General features: G+C 41.1%; 1 protein-coding gene across 1 annotated transcript in view; it reads right to left on the bottom strand.

Annotated features, from left to right (window-relative positions):
* The window catches only part of ELMO2 (engulfment and cell motility 2), a 50,139-nt gene that overhangs the window by 24,898 nt on the left and 4,893 nt on the right, over positions 1-20,348 (bottom strand). The window contains exons 2-8 of the mRNA XM_027869516.1: positions 13,902-14,066; positions 13,565-13,605; positions 9,849-9,921; positions 9,136-9,186; positions 6,368-6,549; positions 3,449-3,548; positions 1,349-1,500 (exon numbers count right to left, since the gene is read on the bottom strand). Coding sequence (XP_027725317.1) covers positions 1,349-1,500; positions 3,449-3,548; positions 6,368-6,549; positions 9,136-9,186; positions 9,849-9,921; positions 13,565-13,605; positions 13,902-13,985 — 683 coding nt within the window. The 5' untranslated portion in view covers positions 13,986-14,066. The remainder of the gene's footprint in view (positions 1-1,348; positions 1,501-3,448; positions 3,549-6,367; positions 6,550-9,135; positions 9,187-9,848; positions 9,922-13,564; positions 13,606-13,901; positions 14,067-20,348) is intronic.

Below are 20,348 nucleotides of genomic sequence, written 5' to 3'. Positions count from 1 at the left end.
GTATAGCACTTCATAGTTTAAAGAATGCTTTCCTTGTGAGCCTGTTCAGTAGGTAGTGCAAGATTACTATTATATATATTACTACCATTTTATTGATGAAAAATTCAGGCTTATGGTAACAAAGAGGCTTGTACATAGTTGTGTGCCCAGGACAGGCATTTTGCCTCTAAGTTCAGTGTTCTTTCCACTACCCCATGCCTGCCTCAGAACATTTCAGGATGGATTTCCTGGTCTATGGCTTAACCCAATGAATCAGATTGCCTGTGTGCTCTGCAAATTCTGGAAAAACATCCAATGCTGGGCTAACAGGCAGAGATGGAAGCTGCAAAGAGAATACAGCACGAGGCATGCTTTCCTTTTACTGGGAGTGGTGGATCAGAGCTAACTGAAAGTACAGTCCCAAGGGGCCCATACACTGCTGCCCACATCCTCTCGAGACCCTGCTTTATCAGGATCCTGGCAATACTGACTATGCCAATGGGGATGGAACAGGGGTCAGGAAGGAATCACTGATGGGTAAGTGTTGACTGGCACACCAGCTGCAAATGAAGAAAAGAGGAAGCAATAATGGTAGTGTTCCCAGGCATTCACTTGTTTCATTTCCTGGGAAAAAATATTTATAGAATGTAATAATAGTTATCACTTACATAGTGCTTTACAGAATTATCTCCTTTGAGCCTCACAACAACCCTGATATACATAGTGCACCTGTTATCCCTGTTTTACAGATGAGGAAACCAAGCCTCAGACACTGACTAGCTGTGTGAACCTGGGCAAGTCACTTAGCCTGTCTGCCTTAGTTTCCTCAACTGTAAAATGTTGGTAATAGCACCTACTTCCCAGGGTTGTTGTAAAGATTAAATGACAATATTTGTAAAGGTCATAGCAGAGTGCCTGGCCCATAGCAAGAACTTCATAAATGCTTGTTTTCTTCCTTCTTTCAGATGTAATTTGTTAATACATGCAAGAACTGGGACTTGAACTTGGGTTCTCTAATTCCAAATCTATTGCTCTCCTTACCCCAACACTCATCTGCTACACTAACCAGCTTGAACCTGTTTCCTCATAGGGCTGTTGCAAGGAAAACGTTATAAAGCATAAAGCACTAGACAAGTGAGGACTGCACCACAGCTGTTTCTTGGCACTAAGTCCCCTCAGGGAAAGTCCCGGTGCACCAGCTTCCTCTCACCCACAGCCTTTTGCACAGGACTGGGGGGAGGGAGAGTGAGAGGGGTGCATGCACTGCATGCATGAACCAACAAGCCAGAAAGTTAGAGCCTTCCCAAAGGAGAAACAGGGACGAGAGACCTGAAAGCCAAGACAGGAAAAGGCAGTGTCTCTTACTCACACCTGGAGGTGAGAGATGAGCTGGCCCACGGTGATCTCCTCGGCTATCTTCTGGTATAGGCTCTGGCTGTTCAAGACCATGCTCTCCAGGATGGCTAGCGACCGTTGCAGGATGGATACATCCACCATGGGCTGGCTCACATACCCAGCAATCTAAACCCAGAGAGAAAGAAGCACCCTCATCCATAGGTTCAGAAGGCAGTATGCTGAGGCATAGGTTTGGGTTTATGAGCCTAGAACTCCAGAAGCTGCTTCTTTCCTCCCAGACATCAGGGCTGCAGTCTAGGTATGCTGCTATCTGCTTTATGGCTACATGGTTCAAACTGACAGACTTTCTTTCTCCAGATATGGATAATCAAGTCTCAGATGAAACACAAGATCTTACCAAGCAGGCAAGCATGCTCTCTTCTCAATTATAATTCTTCAAGTGGAAAAGCCTAGGTTTCATTATAGCAGCTAAAGTATAAATAAGCAAGATAGATCAATTGGAGAAAGGACATTGAAATGTGATATGAAGATTAAAGGCATCAATAAAAAAAATGAAAAGAAAGGTAAATAAAGGGGATTTTATATTACTAGAGGCTCATTTCACCCACTGAACCAGTATAGCCTAAACACATTCTTTTTTAAGATTATCACCCTTCACAGACATCTTCACAAAATCATGGAATCTTTTTTTTTTAAATCAATCAATAAACATTTATTAAGTGCCTACTATGTGCCAGGCATTGAGCTAAGCACTGGGGATATAAAAAGAGACAAAAGATAATCCTTTCCCTCAAGGAACTTATAGTCTAATGAAGGAGACAACAAATACGTACAAACAAGCTACATACAGGATAAATGGGAAATAATTAACAGAGAGAAGACACCAGAATTCAGAGGAACTGGGGAAGGCTTCCAATAAAAGATGGGATTTCAGTTGAGACTTAAAGGAAGTCAAGGAGGTCAGTAAAAAAGACACTTCCATTCCTTTGCAGAGGTGAGAGATCCATGGGGTTGGAACACTATATATTTTCAGACTTTTTAGATATATTGACTGGTTTCACTGGTTTTTCCTACTTCTTTTTTTCCTTAATAGTATTTTGTTTCCAATTACATGTAAAGATAGTTTTCAACATTCATTTTTGTAAAATTTTGAGTTCCAAATTTTTCTCCCTCCATCCCTCCATTCCTTCCTCCCTAAGAGAGTAAGCAATCTGATATAGGTTATACTGTACAATCAAAAAATCATGGAATCTGAAGAGTGGAAAGGAGTTCCAGAGATCATCCAGTTCGTTATCTCCTGATAGCCAACACAGATATTCCCTCTACCCGTCATTTAACCTCCCTAGGCCTCACCTTCCTCAAATGTAAAATAAGGGGATTGGAATAGATGACCCCATAGTTCCTTCCTGTTCTAGATCTATGATCTAATGAAGGTCCCAGCTAAGTGGTCACCGAGCATCTGTCTAAAAACACCTAATGATAAAAGGCAGCCCATTTCCTTGTTGGACAACTCTAACTGTTGGCAAGTTCTTAGGCTGAGAGAAGATCTGTCTCTCAGCAACTTCATCACATTGGTTTTAATTCTGTCCTCCTGGGCCAAGGCCAAGCAGAACAAGTCTCATCCCTCTTCCATAAGACAGACATTTGGGTGCTTGATGATCCATCTTGTCAATGTCCCTCCTAAAACATGATGCCAGGATTGGGACCATGTCTACCTCCTCTGCTGCCATAGGCATATACACATGCACACAGGCACTGCATTCACCTATAAATTGATATGCTGACAGAACACAAACACTTAAAACCATATTCACATTTCAAGTTTCTGCTCTTCAGTGGAAGCACTCCAGCATCAACAGTCTCAACATCCCTTCCAAAATGTAGCTACCCAAAAGTGAATGCTATTCTCCAGGCACGACTAAACCAAATTTGGTAAAAATGCTTTCTAAGTTCTAATCAAGTCATTGATAAAAACAGGCTGATGCTCTTGGGCCTAACTGCCTTTATGGGTACCTTCCCCAGGCAGAAAGAACATCCTCACAGCATCAGGGCACAATAAGCAGCAGATGGTACGGGCTTAGGAGGTGAAGGCACTGAGCAGGAGGATCCTCACCTGCTTAATGAAGGTGATCGAAACCATGTCCCAGGAGACAATACCATGGTCCATGAGTTCCAGGAAGGCAGTCAGGGTGAATGCCAGCATCTCACTGTAACTGTGTAGTGTGAGAAACATATGCAAATGTTCAGAATAAGGAGCCAAAGCAGGAAGTCAAAATTTAAAAAGTTTTATTGTTACCTTGTTTTTTTTTAAATACCACAATCATTTATCATTTCCCCTTACGTCCTCCAGTCACCCCCCCACACCTCGACTCCTTCCTTCACCTTTCCCATTTACAAATGAGAACAATAACATTTGTTCCGAGAATATCCCTTTGTGGGTGCCTTTCCCCCAACTTTTCAGCACCCTTCTGCGTACTGTCTTCCCTCATTAGAAAATATATTCCTTGAGGGCAGGCACTGTCTTTCTTTTTGCTTGTATATACAAACCAAGTGCTTAGCACAGGGCTTGGCACATAAGTACTTAATAAATACTTGTTGCCTTTAAAATGTTACATAAACTACTTACTATTACTTTGTCCAACTACCTTATTTTACAGATAAAGCAACTAAGGGTCAGAGAGAAGTACAGACTATAGGATTTAGAAATGGAAGGGTCTAGTCTTTCCAGCAGCAAAGCGGTCAATGTAGATGAACAAACAGTTCTCATAGGAAGAATTGCAACCTGCAAATAGCCAAATGAAAGACTGCTCCAAATAACCAAGAGAAGTGCAAATCAAAACAACTCTGAGGTTTCATTTCACACCCTGAAGATTAGCAAAGATGACAAAATATGAGAATAGTCAATGTTGGGGAGGGAGTTGTGGAAAGACAGGTGCACTTACACACTATTGGTGGATTTATGAATTGGTCCAATCATTCTAGAAATTAGGGTTTAGAGTTATGTTAAGAAAGTGACTAAAATGTTCATATCCTTTAACCCACAGATTTCACCACTAGGTATATACCCCAAGGATGCCAAAGACAGAAAAGATTCATAAATAACAAAATGTTTAAAGGAGCACCTTTTGTAGTTGTAAAGAACTGGAAGTAAAATATGCCTCGGCTAAATAAATTTTGGTACGTGGATGTAATGGAATATTGCTAAATCGTAAGAAACGAATATTAAGAACACAGAGAAGCAAGGAAATACATATGAACAGATGCAAAATGAAGTCAGCAAAACAATATACACAATGACTACAACAACGTAAAAGAAAGGGAAAAACAATGAAGCAATACTAAATAAATATAATAAACAAGTTTGGTTGTGAAGATGAGAAAACAGCCCCGCCCCACTTCTTCACAAAGGCTGAGGAATATACATGAGGAACCCTAAGTAAATTGAAAGATTTGACTGAATGAGGGACTGGCTGGTTTAGCTGAGCTACCTTTTTATGTCCTTCTTAGCGATTCTTTGTTACAAGGGATTGCTCTCTGGGAAGGAAATTCGAGGGGTATGTTTAGAAAGGAAGGTAACATAAAACAAGGTGTCTAAACTTTTCCTAAAAGACAGAAATCACTGAGTCTAAACTCCTCACTTTATTTTTTTATTTTTTGTTTTGGTAAGGCAATTAGGGTTAAGTGACTTGCCCAAGGTCACACAGCTAGGAAACTCCTCACTTTATAGAAGAGAAAACTAAGGCACAGAGAAAAGGTGATAGAGTGAATTACTGGCAGAGCTAGGACTAGAACCCCAGGCTCCTACTATCAAGTCTGATACTTTTTCCACCACACATCATGAGTATAAGAAACTCCTGACCCATGTGACTCCAAAGCCCAAGGGATACACAGACAGACACCAATCCTTCCATAACCAGCAGACTGCAAGAACTTGGTGACAACAACTATTGAGGCTTGTCCAAGGCCTCAGGGCTAACATGCCCAAGAATTCCCTTTCAGTAGCTAAGGCATGAAAGAACCCCTCTACATTACAAGATTTAAAACATGCATCCAGCCTAAGTATTGAGCTTAGCTGCAATTTTCAGTGGGTATGCCATCAGCAGCATATCTGGGACTCTCAGATAAAACATTCCAATATTTCTCAGGACAGCCAAGACTTCTGATCTTAAACCTTTATAAGCTAAGGTCCCTAAAGCCTCCAAATGAAGGACGTGAGCACAGATTGCTGCTGATGACAACGTAGGATGCCATTTTCTAGCTTGTTCACATTGACACTGAGGAACTGTGAAGACACTGTACAGTGTTGGAGGACGACCTTAGACAGTTAGTGGTGGAGACAGAAGGATGGGGGTGTGTGTGAGTGAAAAGATGGCTGGACCAATGGATAATCTAGCAACATGAGTATAGGATGAAAGATTACAAGCCCTTGTCCTACCTCCTCTACCTGTGTGTCCCAGCAAATTAACAGGTATGTCAAAGACTGATCTCTAATATCTCTGAATGCCTACTGCACTTGTCTGTGCCATCCACTTGACTCAATCATAGTTTATCTCTTACACTTATGAACTATGTGATGACATCAAATCACTTAATTCTGAACCTCAGTCATAAAATGAAAATAATACCTGCCTCACAGTCTTTGTGAGCAAAATGCTTTGTAAACTATGATGCACTATATTAATGTGAGCTGTTATTATTATTCTTATTTGGCTTTTCATATAAGTCTTATCTCCCTAACTAGACTGTGGGTAGAAACTGTGAATTTCTAATAGTTCACCATACATAGTAGACATAACACAAATACTTGCTGGATGAATTAATGAATGATAACAAAAGGAAATGGGATAAATATTACCTCCATTTGAAGAAACTGAAACTCAGATAACTTAAATGATTTGCCCAAGAGCACATAACTAGTCTCTGTCAGAGTAGGGATTTAAACCTAGCTCTAATAGTTCCAGTGTTGTTGTTACAGTATAACACTGCTTTTCATCTCCAAAAGCCCTCAGGACAGTGCTTGTGACACACTTACTGGGACAAAAGCTTGGTGCCACTCTCCACCAGCCTCGTTAACACCACAATTCCCTCCATGTTGATGAATTCAGTGGCAAAGGTCACATCAGCAGAAAGTTTGGCCAATTCCTTCATAGCATCCAGCCGAGTCTCCATGTTAGATGACTGTGTCCTCTCCATAAGCTGACGTGCAGCCCGGGACTACAAGACCAGAAAACAAGTGCGTTACCAGCCCTGCCAACTTTTTCCTCATTTGCTCCTCATTGGCAGGTCCCTGAACTAGGGACAGATCTGGGGGGCCTTAAGTGACCCAGGCTAAAGCAGAGCCATCTTTCCATTAATTCCGTTTGAGTCAGGTCAACAAATTTTATCAATGGCCTACTCTGTGTAAGGCCTAGGGATTACCAAGTTAAAACAACAGAAGAGTGGTTCTCAAGAAATTTACAATCTAGTAAGGGGGTATGACACACACAAATAAGTATAGTACAAGGCAGAATGCAAGAGGGACAAAGGAGAGGCCTAAGGAAAATACTATAAGAAATCTGGGGAAGAAAAATAATCACTCCTAGCTAGGAAAGCAGACAAAGCTACATGGAGGAGATGGCACCTAAACAAGCCCTTAAGGAAAGGGAATTTCAACAGGAAATGCACTCCGGGTATCAGTGACACCTTGAGCAACACAGACTAAAGAGGGAGGTGAGAGAATATGGGATGACGTTGGAAGAGACGATGGGACAAAGTAGTAGTCCAATATGGCCAGAATGGAAAATTTGTGAGGGGGAGGAGAACAAAAAAATAAGATTAAAAAGGTAAGCTGGAGGCTGAATGTGGAAAACCTTAAATACCAGGCTAAGGAAGAGGTGGTCTATCCTATTGGTGATAAGAAGCCACTAGATTTTTGAGAAGGGCAGTGACTTGGTCAGATTTTCCCTCCAACATGATTACTTTGGCAGGTGAATGAGGCTAGTCTGGAGAGGGGAGAGACTGGAGGTAGAAAGAATAGGTGGAATACTATTACAATAGTCCAGATGAGAAGTAATAAGGGCCTTAAAGACTGTGGGAGTGGAAAGGAAAGTGCTAGGTTGAAGACAGAGTGTGCCAAGACCAACATGGTTTATTCATATCCCTGTCATATTCTGCCCAGGGGAGAAAGTATAACACTAGAAAAATGTTCTTAATAAAATTCTTTATAAAAACAAGCACCCCTCTACCTTAAGTAAACTACTCTTACAAGCAGCAATATCATTGCTTTTTACTAAGGTAACCTGGCATACTGAAATGAACAAACTAGGGATCAGGGGATCTGGGTTCTCGTCTTATCTAGGCCACTTTATAGCTGAGCAATTCACTTATCCTTTTTGGGCCTCAATTTCCTCTTCTGTAAAATAGGGATGCTACCTATACTACCTATCAATCAATCAACAACCAGTTACTAAACACCTATTATGTGCCAGGAATTATGCTGGGCACTGGAAATACAAAGACAAAAATGAAAATGTCCTTGCCCCCCAAGGAGCTTACATTCTGTAAGATCTAATAGTACATGTAATATCATATTCTAGCCCATCCCAGGATCAAATGAGATCATGTATGTAAGTAAGGTGCTAAACAGATAGGAGTTATTTTCTCTTTTTTTTTCTAATATTCACCAAGTAGAGGTCTTAGAGAATTTTTCAAGAACACCACAGAAGCCAAGCTTGCTATGTAAAGTGAGACAAAGCCTCCCTCTACTTTACAGTGTACTCCCTTAACCAAATTACCTGTTCTACTCCCCATACTTCAAAGTCCAGCTGCCTCTTTCAGGAGGCCTTTGCTTCTCAGGCCCACAAAAATGTCTCCAATATCTTTGCCAAGAAAACCCCAAATAGGATCATAAAGAGCTGGACATGACTGGACGACAACAATGTATATGCTATATATGTTCGTGTCATTTCCCCCATTAGAACATAAGCTATTGGAAGGCAGGGATTGTTTCACTTATCATTGCACCCCCTTTTCTTAGCATGGTTCGTGGAATATAGTAAGTGCTTAAAAGATGTTTGTTGACTGAGTGAAGGGATCAAAAAGCCAACAAAGTATGTGCTTAATACTAGTGATATAAAAATAAGACAGTTCTGGTCTTCAAGGAATTTACTATCTAATCAAGGGTATATAACATGTATATAAATAAATGGGCTATAAAAAAATAAAAAATAATAAATGGGCTAAAATGTGATCACAGCAAAGGAATAATTCAGATAGGGTACTCTAGGAAACTTCATTTCCTACTATGCCTGAACAGTACCAAACACATAACAGGTCCTTCGATATCTGCTGAATCCAGGATCCACTATGTGCTCATCACTTCTACTCCCTCAGCCTCTCCTCTCCTCCCATAAATAAGGGTCTTACTAACTCTTTTCCTCTGTCAAGTATGGAGATCACCTAATTCTTTTTGTAATCCTATGTTTTAAGGTAGAGAAGTATTGGTCCTTAAAATGAGGATGATGAGAAAAAGTTGTTACAGGATGAAAAAGTTTGATAACCATCAAACCACATATTCTGAAGCTACCTCAATGCCACACAAGTCAAATTTCCATCATTTGCCTGTCAAGCTAGAACTACTGTGATATTTTCTATTTCAGAAAATTGACTTCAAGAAAGAATCCTGAAAAATGCTCCATTTGCTCAAGAAAAGTATCTGACACACAGTTTACATTCGAAGTCAGGTGAATTCTAGAGCGAGATGAAGCCTTCAACCACTGGCTTGACCTTAGAACTTATGGTGACAAACAGGAGATTACCTACCGGTGAGATGGCCAGCTGCAAGATCGTCCCATTTTTTATGTCACTGCGGGTCTGAGCACAAAGAAAGAAGAGAAGTAACAAATAAGAATGTAATATGGCAAGCTTTCAAGCTAACAGGGCCAACAAGGGCTCGCTTTGTTAAAGAATGATGTAATAGACTCTGGCAAACCTCTTTGCACAGCACAATGGCCTGCTACTGTCCCTGCTCAGGCCCACTGAACCGGGAAAAAAAGATTTCCAACCAAGAGGGACAGACAGAGCCAGTATGGTGTAACAGTGCCAACAAAGGACTGGAAATTAGGAGACCTCAGCTCCGATTCTGGCTCTGCCACTAACTTGTCCTGTGACCTTAGACAAGTCATCGTCCCTCCCTCTCTAGGCTTCAGTTCCCTTAATGGTAAAATGAAGTGGAATGAACCAGATGATCCTGAGAGTCCCTGCAAGTTCTGACACTCCAAGTTCATAAAATCTTTCCATGGTCTATGATCTAAGAGCACTTCCATCTCTGGCCTATGATTTAAGGCTACTTAAAGGCCTGACACACTGTGGTGTGTGGTTCAATGTATAGTGCCACCCATTAGAAAAGAATTCTATACCCTGCATATGGGAAACTGCAAACACCAGGCAGCATATATGTGGTTGCCTCCTGGAACAGTTCCCTTTAAAGCACAGGCCCAAACACATTCTCTGTCAGCTCCATCTCCGGTACTGACCTGTTCAGTGATGTATAGCTGGGGGCCATCTGCATAACGGAGAGTGTAGTACTCAGGGTTTGGTAGTGACCACCTGATTAAGAGAACAACAACAACAAGAACAAAAAACATACATATAGGACCAGTGTCTGACCCCACACAACTGGACCTTACTCCTTACTTATCCCACCAACTACAGTTCTAAAAATACTGCGTCCAAATCAAATTCCCATGCATAGTAGGTATTAATGAATGTCTACCAAATTGAATCACATCACACTGTAAATGTACCAAGTCTACCTTCTGTAAAGTATTTTTTAGTTGCCTAGTTATAGGCTATGTGACTAGTTGTGCCCATGAACCGGAGGGCAGAAACAGAAAGAAGAGTATCTGAGGGAAGTGGAAGGAGAAACAGAAGCAATTTTGCATATTACAGACCATCTGGACAGAAGTGAGGATTTCAGGAAGCACATCAAAAACTTGGAAGAGGCATAATATGGTAATGATGGGAGATTTTAATTATCCAGACATCTTCTAGAGTCCTCCCTCTGGCAAAAGCAGAGCAGCTAATAACATCTTGATTTACTTTCAATAATCATCTCCATTCAGAACATATTCAGAATAGATCTCCACTTTAGAAGAATGAAATTATGCTGGCAGGCAGAAACTGGTTGCTGGAATAGAAATGATGTAAACCTTGAGGGAAGTGCCCACTGCCTCCCAGTGTCTGTAATGGAGAAGCAGGAGAAAGCGAGTCCTAAGTCTGACACAGACCTTAGATCTGAGGAAAGCAGATTTTAAAGGGTTTGGAGAAAGGCTACATAGAATCTCATGGACCAAAATCCCATTGGAGAAGTCACTCCAGAAGGGTTAAGAAACTTGTAAGAATGAAATTCTGAAGACACAAAGGGAAACAATTCTAGTGAGGAGGAAAAACTGAAGACTTATGTGAATATAGAGAGAACTCATCAATCAACTTGGACATTTAAAAAAAGAAAGTAATAGAAAATGCACGCATAGCCAGGTAAAGGAGGATAAATAAAGAACCTAGCCCAATCTTGTAAAAATGTTAGGAGTGCTACAGCTCAGAAATAGCTGAGGTTGGAATAAAACAAAGGAAAACAAAAGGTTTTTGGTTTTGTTTTTTAGCTTTTTTGGTGAGGTGATCAGGGTTAAGTGACTTGCCCAGGGTCACACAGCTAGTAAGTGTTAAGTGTCTGAGGCTGGATTTGAACTCAGGTCTTCCTGATTCCAAGGCCAGAGTTCTATTCACTGTGCCACCTAGTTGCCCCTAACAAAAGGATTTAAAAAAAAAAATCAATAGGGATAGGGTAGGACAAAAGGCAGCGTAAGGCCACTGCCTACAAAGGAGAGGACAACAATAACTGACAAGAGAAGGTAGAATTGCTTAATTCTTATTTTGCTTAGTTTCTCTAAGGATGATCTTTGTTCTGGCTAGAAATGACAAAACAGAAATGACAAACTGGAACTGATTCCTAAGACACATAAAGAGATAGTAAGAAAATACCTAGTGCCCTTGATAAAATCAGGTTGCCTAGCCCAGATGAACCATATCCTCTGTATTGAAAAAGCTGGTAGATACAATTTCTGGGACTGGGCTAGGTCACGGTCATGATCATCTGAAAGCTTTTGAAGAAGGGAGAGGTGATGCCCAACTAGTCAAGAGCAAATGCTGTCACAATCTTTCAAAAAAGGAAGAGAAGAGAGTATACAAATTATAGACCAGTGACTCCAACTTTGATTCCTAGGAAAATGCTATAGCAGATCATTAAAGAAATAGTTAGTGAACATCTAAGAAAGGAAACAGTGATTTCAAAGACTCACCACGACTTCACCAAAAACAGATCAAGCCAAACAAACATTAATTCCATTTCCAACTAGGTCACTAAACTAGTAGACAGGGAAATTGTGTGTGTGTGGAGGGGGATTCTCATAACTGTATTCAAATATCTGAAAGGCTCTCATGTGAAAGAGGAATTAGACTTGTTCTGTTTAGCCACAAAGGGCAGAAAAAGGACTAATGTGTGGAAGTTGCAAAGAGATAAATGTCTGCTTGATGTTAATGATAATAGGTAATAGTTAGCATTTATATAGCACTTACTATCTGCTGGGTACTGTGCTAAGCACTTCACAAATATTATTCCATCTGACCCTCACAACAACCCTGGAAGTTGGATGCTATTATTATTCTCATTTTACAGCTGAGGAAACTGAGGCAAACAGAGGTGAAGTGACTTGCCCAGGATCACACAGCTAGTAAATATCTGAGCTGCATTTGAACTCAGGTCTTCTTGACTTCAGGCCCAGTGCTCTATTCAATGCACCACCTAACTGCACTCAGCAAAAGCTTCCTAATAATTAAAGCTATACCAAAGTGGAATGGGCTGCCTTGGTAGACAGTGGAGTCCTTCTAATTGGAGGGCTTCAAGTAGAGACTGCCTGACCTTTTGTGAGACATGTAGCGGAGCCTCCTTTCAAGCACAGGCTGAACCAGAAGGCTGATGAAATTATTTTTCAATTTGAAAATTCCATGATTCTTTGATTTTAGGAAAGTTTCTCTGGCCTCAGTTTCCTCCACTATAAAATGAGTGGTTAGAAGACTAGATGATATTTAAGTTCTAATATTAAATAACTACAGAATAATTTGGTAGAACACACTGAAGACCTAGATTATAGTGTGAACTGTCACCAATTTGTGGTGTGAGTTTGGGCCCATCATCTCTCCTCTATGGGCCCCAGCTTCCTCCTCTGTACCATGAGGGAACAGAAATAGACCTCTAAACTTTATGGCTCTGGCACTTTATAATTTTATAACTTAACTCTAAATAATCATTTTGTAAACTTAAATTTGTAAACTTTTTTTTAAGGGGAGTACTAAGATTGGAGTGCCCCATTCTTATATACCAATAATATATGCATGTGGGAACAAAGTGGTTCTCCTGAGCAGATCCTGATGACTGCAGCATGTATGCATGAAAATATACACCAACTTTTCATGGCAGGGAGTGGAAAGGGGAGAAGAAAGCTGGGAGAATATGGTGGCTAGAGGCTTTTCGTGGTGGTGGCAACTGTATCCTTGGGAAGGGATCATAAAACTAGTGACAGAGGGGACAAGTCTGTGCTCCAATGAAAAGAATATAGTGAAACTGTGACATCAGAAGGCTCATAATGAAGCATGCTACCCATCCCCTGAAGGAGAGGTTAGGGACTTGTGCACATTGAGACATATGTATTTTTTGGACTTGCCCAATGCAAGAATTTTTTTTTTTTCTTAATATACATATGTTACAAGGGTTTTATTTTTCTTTCTTTTTTAAATTGGGGGTGGGAGGCAGGGAGAGAAGGTGGATTTCTTTTCATTAAAAAAAATCAAATTAAAATTTTTAAAAAGGGGGCATAGTAAGCAGTATTGGACTTAACAATGGATTGTATGGGTTGTCAATTGCTCATCTGGTATGCAAACCTTTATAAAAACAGAGCAAGCCACTTCGATGGGCAGAAAACTGTTACCAGAGGTCTTGAGAGCTTGGCTAATCCACTGTACCTCCTTAAGGGCCAGGAAGATTGTTATATCTGGTCTGCTGCCAATCCCCTAGTAGGGCCCTGGTGCAAACTCCTCTGCCAAATAAATCCTTATCAAGATCCATTAAATGATGCTTTAGTCTTTAGTGAGCAGCAATCAGCGGCTGTGGAATCTATTAGTGGACCAAACTTACCCGTCACAAACTTCCTTGATAATGGATGCCAGGGGCCGTTTCTGTAAAGAAAAAGACATAATTCCTCACTGGTGATCACCTTCTAGTCATACCAAAGCTGTTAATGGAGTAGATGTTAAGTAGGACTATCTCAAGAGAGGGGAGTGGAATACCTCCCTCTGTTAAAGAGTAAGCAACCCTGACCTGCCTCTGGCACATCAGGGCAGAACTACAAGACAAGATCCCTAGAACTAAGGCTTACTCCTGACTCCAGGGATCCCCCTTGCTTCCTCCCTTCATTTCCCACACAAATACACACATACTATCTCTCTTCTCTTACAGCATCTCAAACTCTCACCTGGTCAATTTCCAGCAGCTGGGCATTGGCACCTGGCCACTCAATTGCCACTTTGACAATGTCAGAGGGAGGCGGCATTTTCATTAATGGACCCACCTTCCTCCAGTGCAAGAAACAAAGGGGGCTCCCTGGTTATACACACACATATACACCCAGTTCAGCTGCCTGTGGAGAGAGGGAGAGGGTCAGACAGAAAGGAAAAGTCACAGTACATAATAATCTTATTTTTTACTTATTTTGTTATGCATAGTTCAAAAGAAGAATGTTTAATGTTATATGTGATACATATGTAAGAAACTACCCAGGCTGAATGATCTTAACCCCAATCCCACAACTGCTGCCAGCTGTGACTTAAGACTATTGAAGGAAATGTTTTCTCTGTATTGGGGGCAGGAGGTGTCATAAACATCCGAGACTGGTGGCCCTCAGGAGAATATGTCCATTTTTAGTAACACCTTGAAGACACAGAAGGCATGCTTATCAAATATGGTCAGGCCAAATCCGAAATGTGCTCAGTTCTCAGTGTCATATTTTAAGGATATTGGCATATAGGATCATGCTCAAAGAAAGGTGACCAAGAAGAGGAGGGAGCTTATATGGAGTCATACAAGAATCCACTGAAGAATCAGGAATGTTTGTTTTGGAGAAGAGAAAACTTTAAGCAAGGAGGGAGGGCAGATAGACATGATGAATTGATAATTAATTTATGAAATTATGAAATGGGGGCAGGCTTGTCCAGTTCTTTGGTACTCACCATGAAAGACCATGATTGGCAGCGGGAAACTTGAGCAGCAATCACACTTAAATAATTACAAAAAGTTTGAGGGCAAACAACACAGAAAGTACTGAGACAAGCAGCAAAAAGTGGGGAGAGATACAGAGGTGGATGGCATGGGAACAGGGATAGGGTGGTGGAAGGAGGCAGATAATGTGGGGAAGATGAGGAGGGTGAAAAGGCAGAATATCACTCACACAGTCTAATTTTGATTAAATTAGAGTTGGGAGCACTCATTAGCAAGGACCCTTAGGAGACAGAAGAGTTGGGGGGAGGAAGGGGGAAAAGCTTGAGGTCTCATTTTATAAAGTTTTGGGAGGAAACAGATCAACTCCTATCTGTGCCACCTTGTGGTTACCTTGTTAACATAACCAAATCATCTCAAAGTTATAGGTAAAATTTCCAAGTTGTCATTGCAAAGCCATCAGCACCTTTTTGATGTTCTGCTAGTCTGGAGCTGTGAAGGTCTAGAATTTACATGTCATAGGACCAGAACCCTGACAGCAGCAACTAGATGGCTTCTGCTGATTCATCATGTATTTCCAGGATGTGAATTTTGGATAATTTAATTTGTAAATTATGCTCCTCTGATCTTGGGGACAGTTTGTAAGTGACTTTCAGGTTCCCCTTTGAAATCTAATTTTCTGTTATTTCCGCTTTATACTGGCTACTTATAAACTTCCTTACTATACTGACTAGAAGGGGAGGGGTGGTCAGGGACTAAAACAAGATACAATTTTAACATACATGATAATTTTCAAATATCTGAAGAGAGCTTGTGTAGAAAAAGGAGTCAACTTGTTATATATCCAGTCCCAGAGGGTAGAACTAGAACCACTGAGAGGAGTTAGGGAGACAGATTTCATAGAGTATTCAAATTCAAGTCAATGCTATTTAACAAACACTTATTAAGTATCTATTATCAAAGACCCTTACTTGGAAGTAGAACCTAAGATGAATCTTTAAGGGAGCAAATTTTCAGGAAGCTAAGTATTCCAAGAGATGGAGATGAGGAGAAAGAGCCTTCCAGGCACCTGGGACAACCTATGCAAAAGCATGTAAATCATTTTGGGAGAAAATATGTGAAGGGCTTTCAATGATAGACTGAGTAGTTTGCATTTTAGCCTAGAAGCAATAGAGTGCCACTGAAAGTTTTTGAGCAGGGAACTGACGTGGTTAGATGTGTGATGTAGGGCTATCAATGTGGCAGCTATAAAGAGGATGGACTAGAAAGGGGAGAGAAAAGAAGCAGCGAAACCACTTAGGAAGCTAGTGCAATAACCCAGGGGAGAAGTAATGAGGGCCTTCCTGAAATAGGGTGGTGGCTGTGTGAGTGGAGAGAAATGATGGCAAAAGAGGGCAGAGGAAGAATTGCTAGGAGTGAAGAAAAGCAAAAAGTCAAATGACTTGGATAAAGAGTCAGAGACTTTAAGGTTGTGGACCTGGATGACTAGAAAAATGGTAGTGCCCACCACCGAAACTAGGAAGTTAGGAAGAGAGATTAAGTGTAGGGGAAAAGACAATGAGTCTTATTTTAGACCTGCTGAGTGTGAGATGTCTATGGGAAACTCAAGTGGAGCTCTCCAGCAGGCAGTTCATAACAGAAGACTAGCAATCTATAGAGAGATGAGGACTCCCACATAGCAATGGGAGTCATCTACATAAAAATGATCACTGAACTCATGGGAGCTAATAAGATCACCAAAAAGAAAAAAAAAAGAATATAGAAAAAAAAGAACCAATAGAAAAAAAGAAGATCCCTGGGGCACATCCATCCATAGTGGGTGAACAAGGATAATGATTTTAACTAAAGAAGTTAAAAATGGAATGGAATAGAATCCTTTTAAGGTAGGGAGCTCCCTGTCTTCCAGAGCACTCAAGCAGAGGCTAGATGATCACTTGTTAAGGATGTTGTATTGAGCTGCTGGATGGCTTTGGCATGACGTCACATATACCATGGTTATAATATTGTTTGCCTTCTAAATGAGTAGGGGATAGGCTTGAGGCAGGAAGAGAATTCGGAATTCAAAATAAAAAAAGAATGTTAAAAAATAAAGGTTTTTTTTTTTTTTTTTTTTTTTAAGAGGTGTTGGGCTACATGACCTCTGAGACCTTAGAAGGAGCACTGAATATGGAATCAGAAGGCCTACTTTCAAATTCGCCACTTACTACCTAGGTGACCCTAGGCAACTCACTTCACTTTTCTGGGATCTAATAGCTCCTCTGTAAAAAGAGGGAATGGGACTAAGGTCCCTTCCAATTCTAAAATCCTATGTCAGATTTTTCAGATCACAATTCAATCTCCTTCTGGGCTTTCATAGCTTCAGATCAAAGCAACAAAAACAGGATCAGGTTAAGAGATGCATATGCTGTACATGGCACCACTTCTTGGAAATGTACAAGAAGACAAAGCTTTCAAAAGGAAAAATTCTCCCTTAAAAGAAGAAGGAAAAAAATGAATCCCAGTTTGAGCAAAGCTGGAGGATGGGCCATGTGACTGGTATCCAAGGCAACTAGGTCTGACATAGTGGTACTCTAAGTGGGAGCTATAGCATCCTCTCCCTCCAAGGTCTGATTAAGGGTAGTCACCAGGATGATGGATGACTTCAATGGACATCTGCACATAGTCCCCTCCCAACCTACAAGTCTGCAAAAAGCTCTGCTACTTAAAAGAAAAGCATTTTTTGGCTAATTCTTCACACTTATCCAGCCAGCCAGCAGCCGAATCCTCCACAGTAGTTGCCAGCTCCTCCTAGCATACATCATGAGAAGAAGAAACCTGGCAGAGGGGGAAAAGCAGAGGGCCAGGAATCAGGGACCCGAGTACGAGTTCCAACGTTGCCACTGATAAGCAGAATAAGTTAACTCCCTTTTCTGGGTCTCAATTTCTTCATCTGCAAAATAAAGGGTTGGAGCAATTGATCTCTATAAGGTCTCTTCTAACTCTAAAATTCTATGTTCATGCTGCTCTGAGAAGCAGCAAGGTGTAGTGGCAAGAGGGCTCACAAATTACAAAACTTCTCAGTGCTCTCAGAAACTTTCTGGGTCTGTAAGTCACAGAACAGCTGCCAATCTGCATCAGTGCAGGTAAGTTCCATACATGAAGTTCCCTACACTGACGAAATTAGAGATTCAGATCAAATCAAGAATACCTCCCAGATCTAATATTCCATGTTTTAAGGGCCCTTCTAGTTCTAACCATCTTTTTCCTTTGTTCTGTCTCTTTTTCCTCTAACATGATTCTAAATGGCCAAGCTGTCATTCAGAGATCTATTAGTCTGATAAATACAGACTGGCTTTCAGGGTCCAGCAATAAGAATTCTCAGGGTGACCTATCAATGCTTGAAAAACAGAACCTTGGGGCAGCTAGGTGGCACAGTGGATAGAGCACCGGCTCTGGAGTCAGGAGGACCTGAGTTCACATCCGGCCTCAGACACTTGATACTTACTAGCTGTGTGACTCTGGGCAAGTCACTTAACCCCAATTGCCTCAAGAGAAAAAAAAAAGAAAAACAGAACCTTTCTCTCCCCACAAATTCACAAACCTCAGGAAGAGGGAAATCATAACTACCACCTGCTACCAAGTAGTGGGTGTTCTGAGTGGGACAGGGTGTCAGACCAAACTGCTGAGACATCAACATCCCCAGAACCCACCCAATAGATGAGAGGAAGAAATTGCCAATTCTTATACTCCAAGACATCTCAAGGTGGAGACCCGCCTCAGGCTGACCTGAGGGCCCCAGAAATCTGGTTCACCATTTGTGGCTTTTGTGTGCACAGATTGACAAGAGGCACACAAACCAGAACTGGCCATTATCACATACCCGCAACTCTTTTGGTTGCAAATCCTCTGTCTCAATGATATAACTGGGTCCAGGAGGATGGGGACACAACAGAGAAATTGGATTGGGGGGGGCAGCTAGGTGGCACAATGGATAGAGCACCAACCCTGGAGTCATGAGGACCTGAGTTCAAATGCGACCTCAGACACATAACACTTCCCAGCTGTGCGACCCTGGGCAAGTCACTTAACCCCATTGCCTAGCAAAAAAAAAAAAAGAAAAAGAAAAAAATTGGATTCCAAAGCTGACCCTGACTCACTGAGAACCTACAGTTTTAACTTCTTCAGGCCTCCTCACCCATAAAAAAATGATCTAACTAGAAGATGTGATTCTATTGTAACAAGACTGACTTCTAAATATATGTAAGCAGCACAGTGTAGTGGAAAGAACATTGGACAAAGAGTTAGGACACTTGGGGTCTCATCTCAGCTCTGCCATTACCTAGCTATATGAACATGGGCATAGAGTTATAGAATATTACTGATAGAAGGGTCCTTGGAGATCATCTAGCTCAATCCTCTTATTTTAGAGAGAGAAAAGAGGGGAGGAGCAGAGAGGAAGTTACGTCACTTACTCAAGATCTCACAAAAATAACTTGCAGAGCTAAGGCTAGAACCCAAGTTTTTCCTCAATCCAGTGCTTCTTGCACTCAATTTCCTAACCTATAAAGTAAGTCTGACAAAATGCTATTTGTCATTCTTTCTGATTCTAAAACTCTATAAATCTTATGACTCTATGTTAAGAACTTACATATTGAAAAGAGTACTGTCTTCTTCAAAAGTCCCCTTGAGAAGCTACATGTTTATTCTAACAATGCTGTCATTATGCAACATTTGAAACTCCTCTTTGGGAACTGCTTTCCGGGCTTTTTCACAAGTTGGACAAGAAACTAGCTTCATTACTTTCCAGAGTCATTTCTGACCCCAAACAGCACCAACCAGCTTGACCAACCACCTTATTCTCCCAACTTGAGTCTGAATGACTCTGGACCATTTCCAAAAACCAAATCCATTCTCAGGCAATAAAGATAGGCCAGCACTATGGATAGGATACAGCTGGGACTGTGGATTCTGAAGGCCCTTCTCAGAGGACTGAAAGAGATAAGCAACAGCAGCACTGTGGCATAAGAACATGATCTCTCAAGGGAATGGTTTTGAAGGGAACAGCACCTGTTTGAAGGAAGAAATTCTAGTCTGTTAAAAAACCAGTCACATGACACCTATGTAAGTGGGATATGATGGTCACTGAAAATTTAAATCACACAACAGACAAGAGATCTATACCAAATCACTATTACTATACTTATATCTGCCTATGGCTCCTAAAAGAAACTTATTAATTTTCAGAGTTACCTGCTGGTTTTCTCCCTAAGCACCCAACAAGTCATTCCATGTTAATATTTCTCTAAATTTAATTCAATATCAAAGAATATCACAGCCACAAGGGACCTGAGACCGGTCTTAGGCAAACCACCTGAAGCACAAGTCCCTCTACAAGTGGTCATTCAGCCTCTAAGCCATCTCCAGGATCAGGGAGCTCTCTTTCACTCCTTTGCTGGATAGCTCAGATTGTGAGGAAAGTCTTTTATATAGAGACCTAAAATATGTTTCCTTGTAACTTCTACCTACTGATATGGGTTTATTCCTGTTAAGGCCAAAAAACTGGGTCTTCTGACCCAGTGGACCAAATGCTGGCCCCTAAGAAGGGAGAAAAAGAAACACATCTGATGAAGATTACAATTCAACATGGTACCTTATTAGAGATGTTTTCTCATGTGAAAATGGTGTGTGTGTGTGTGTGTGTGTGTGTGTGTGTGTGTGTGTGTGTGTG

This window comes from Vombatus ursinus, unplaced genomic scaffold (assembly GCF_900497805.2).
Source record: "Vombatus ursinus unplaced genomic scaffold, bare-nosed wombat genome assembly UNPS02014793.1, whole genome shotgun sequence".
In the NCBI taxonomy this organism is placed as follows: domain Eukaryota; kingdom Metazoa; phylum Chordata; class Mammalia; order Diprotodontia; family Vombatidae; genus Vombatus; species Vombatus ursinus.
The sequence above is the reverse complement of the archived record's forward strand: the minus strand, read 5'-3'. Positions and strand labels throughout refer to the sequence as shown.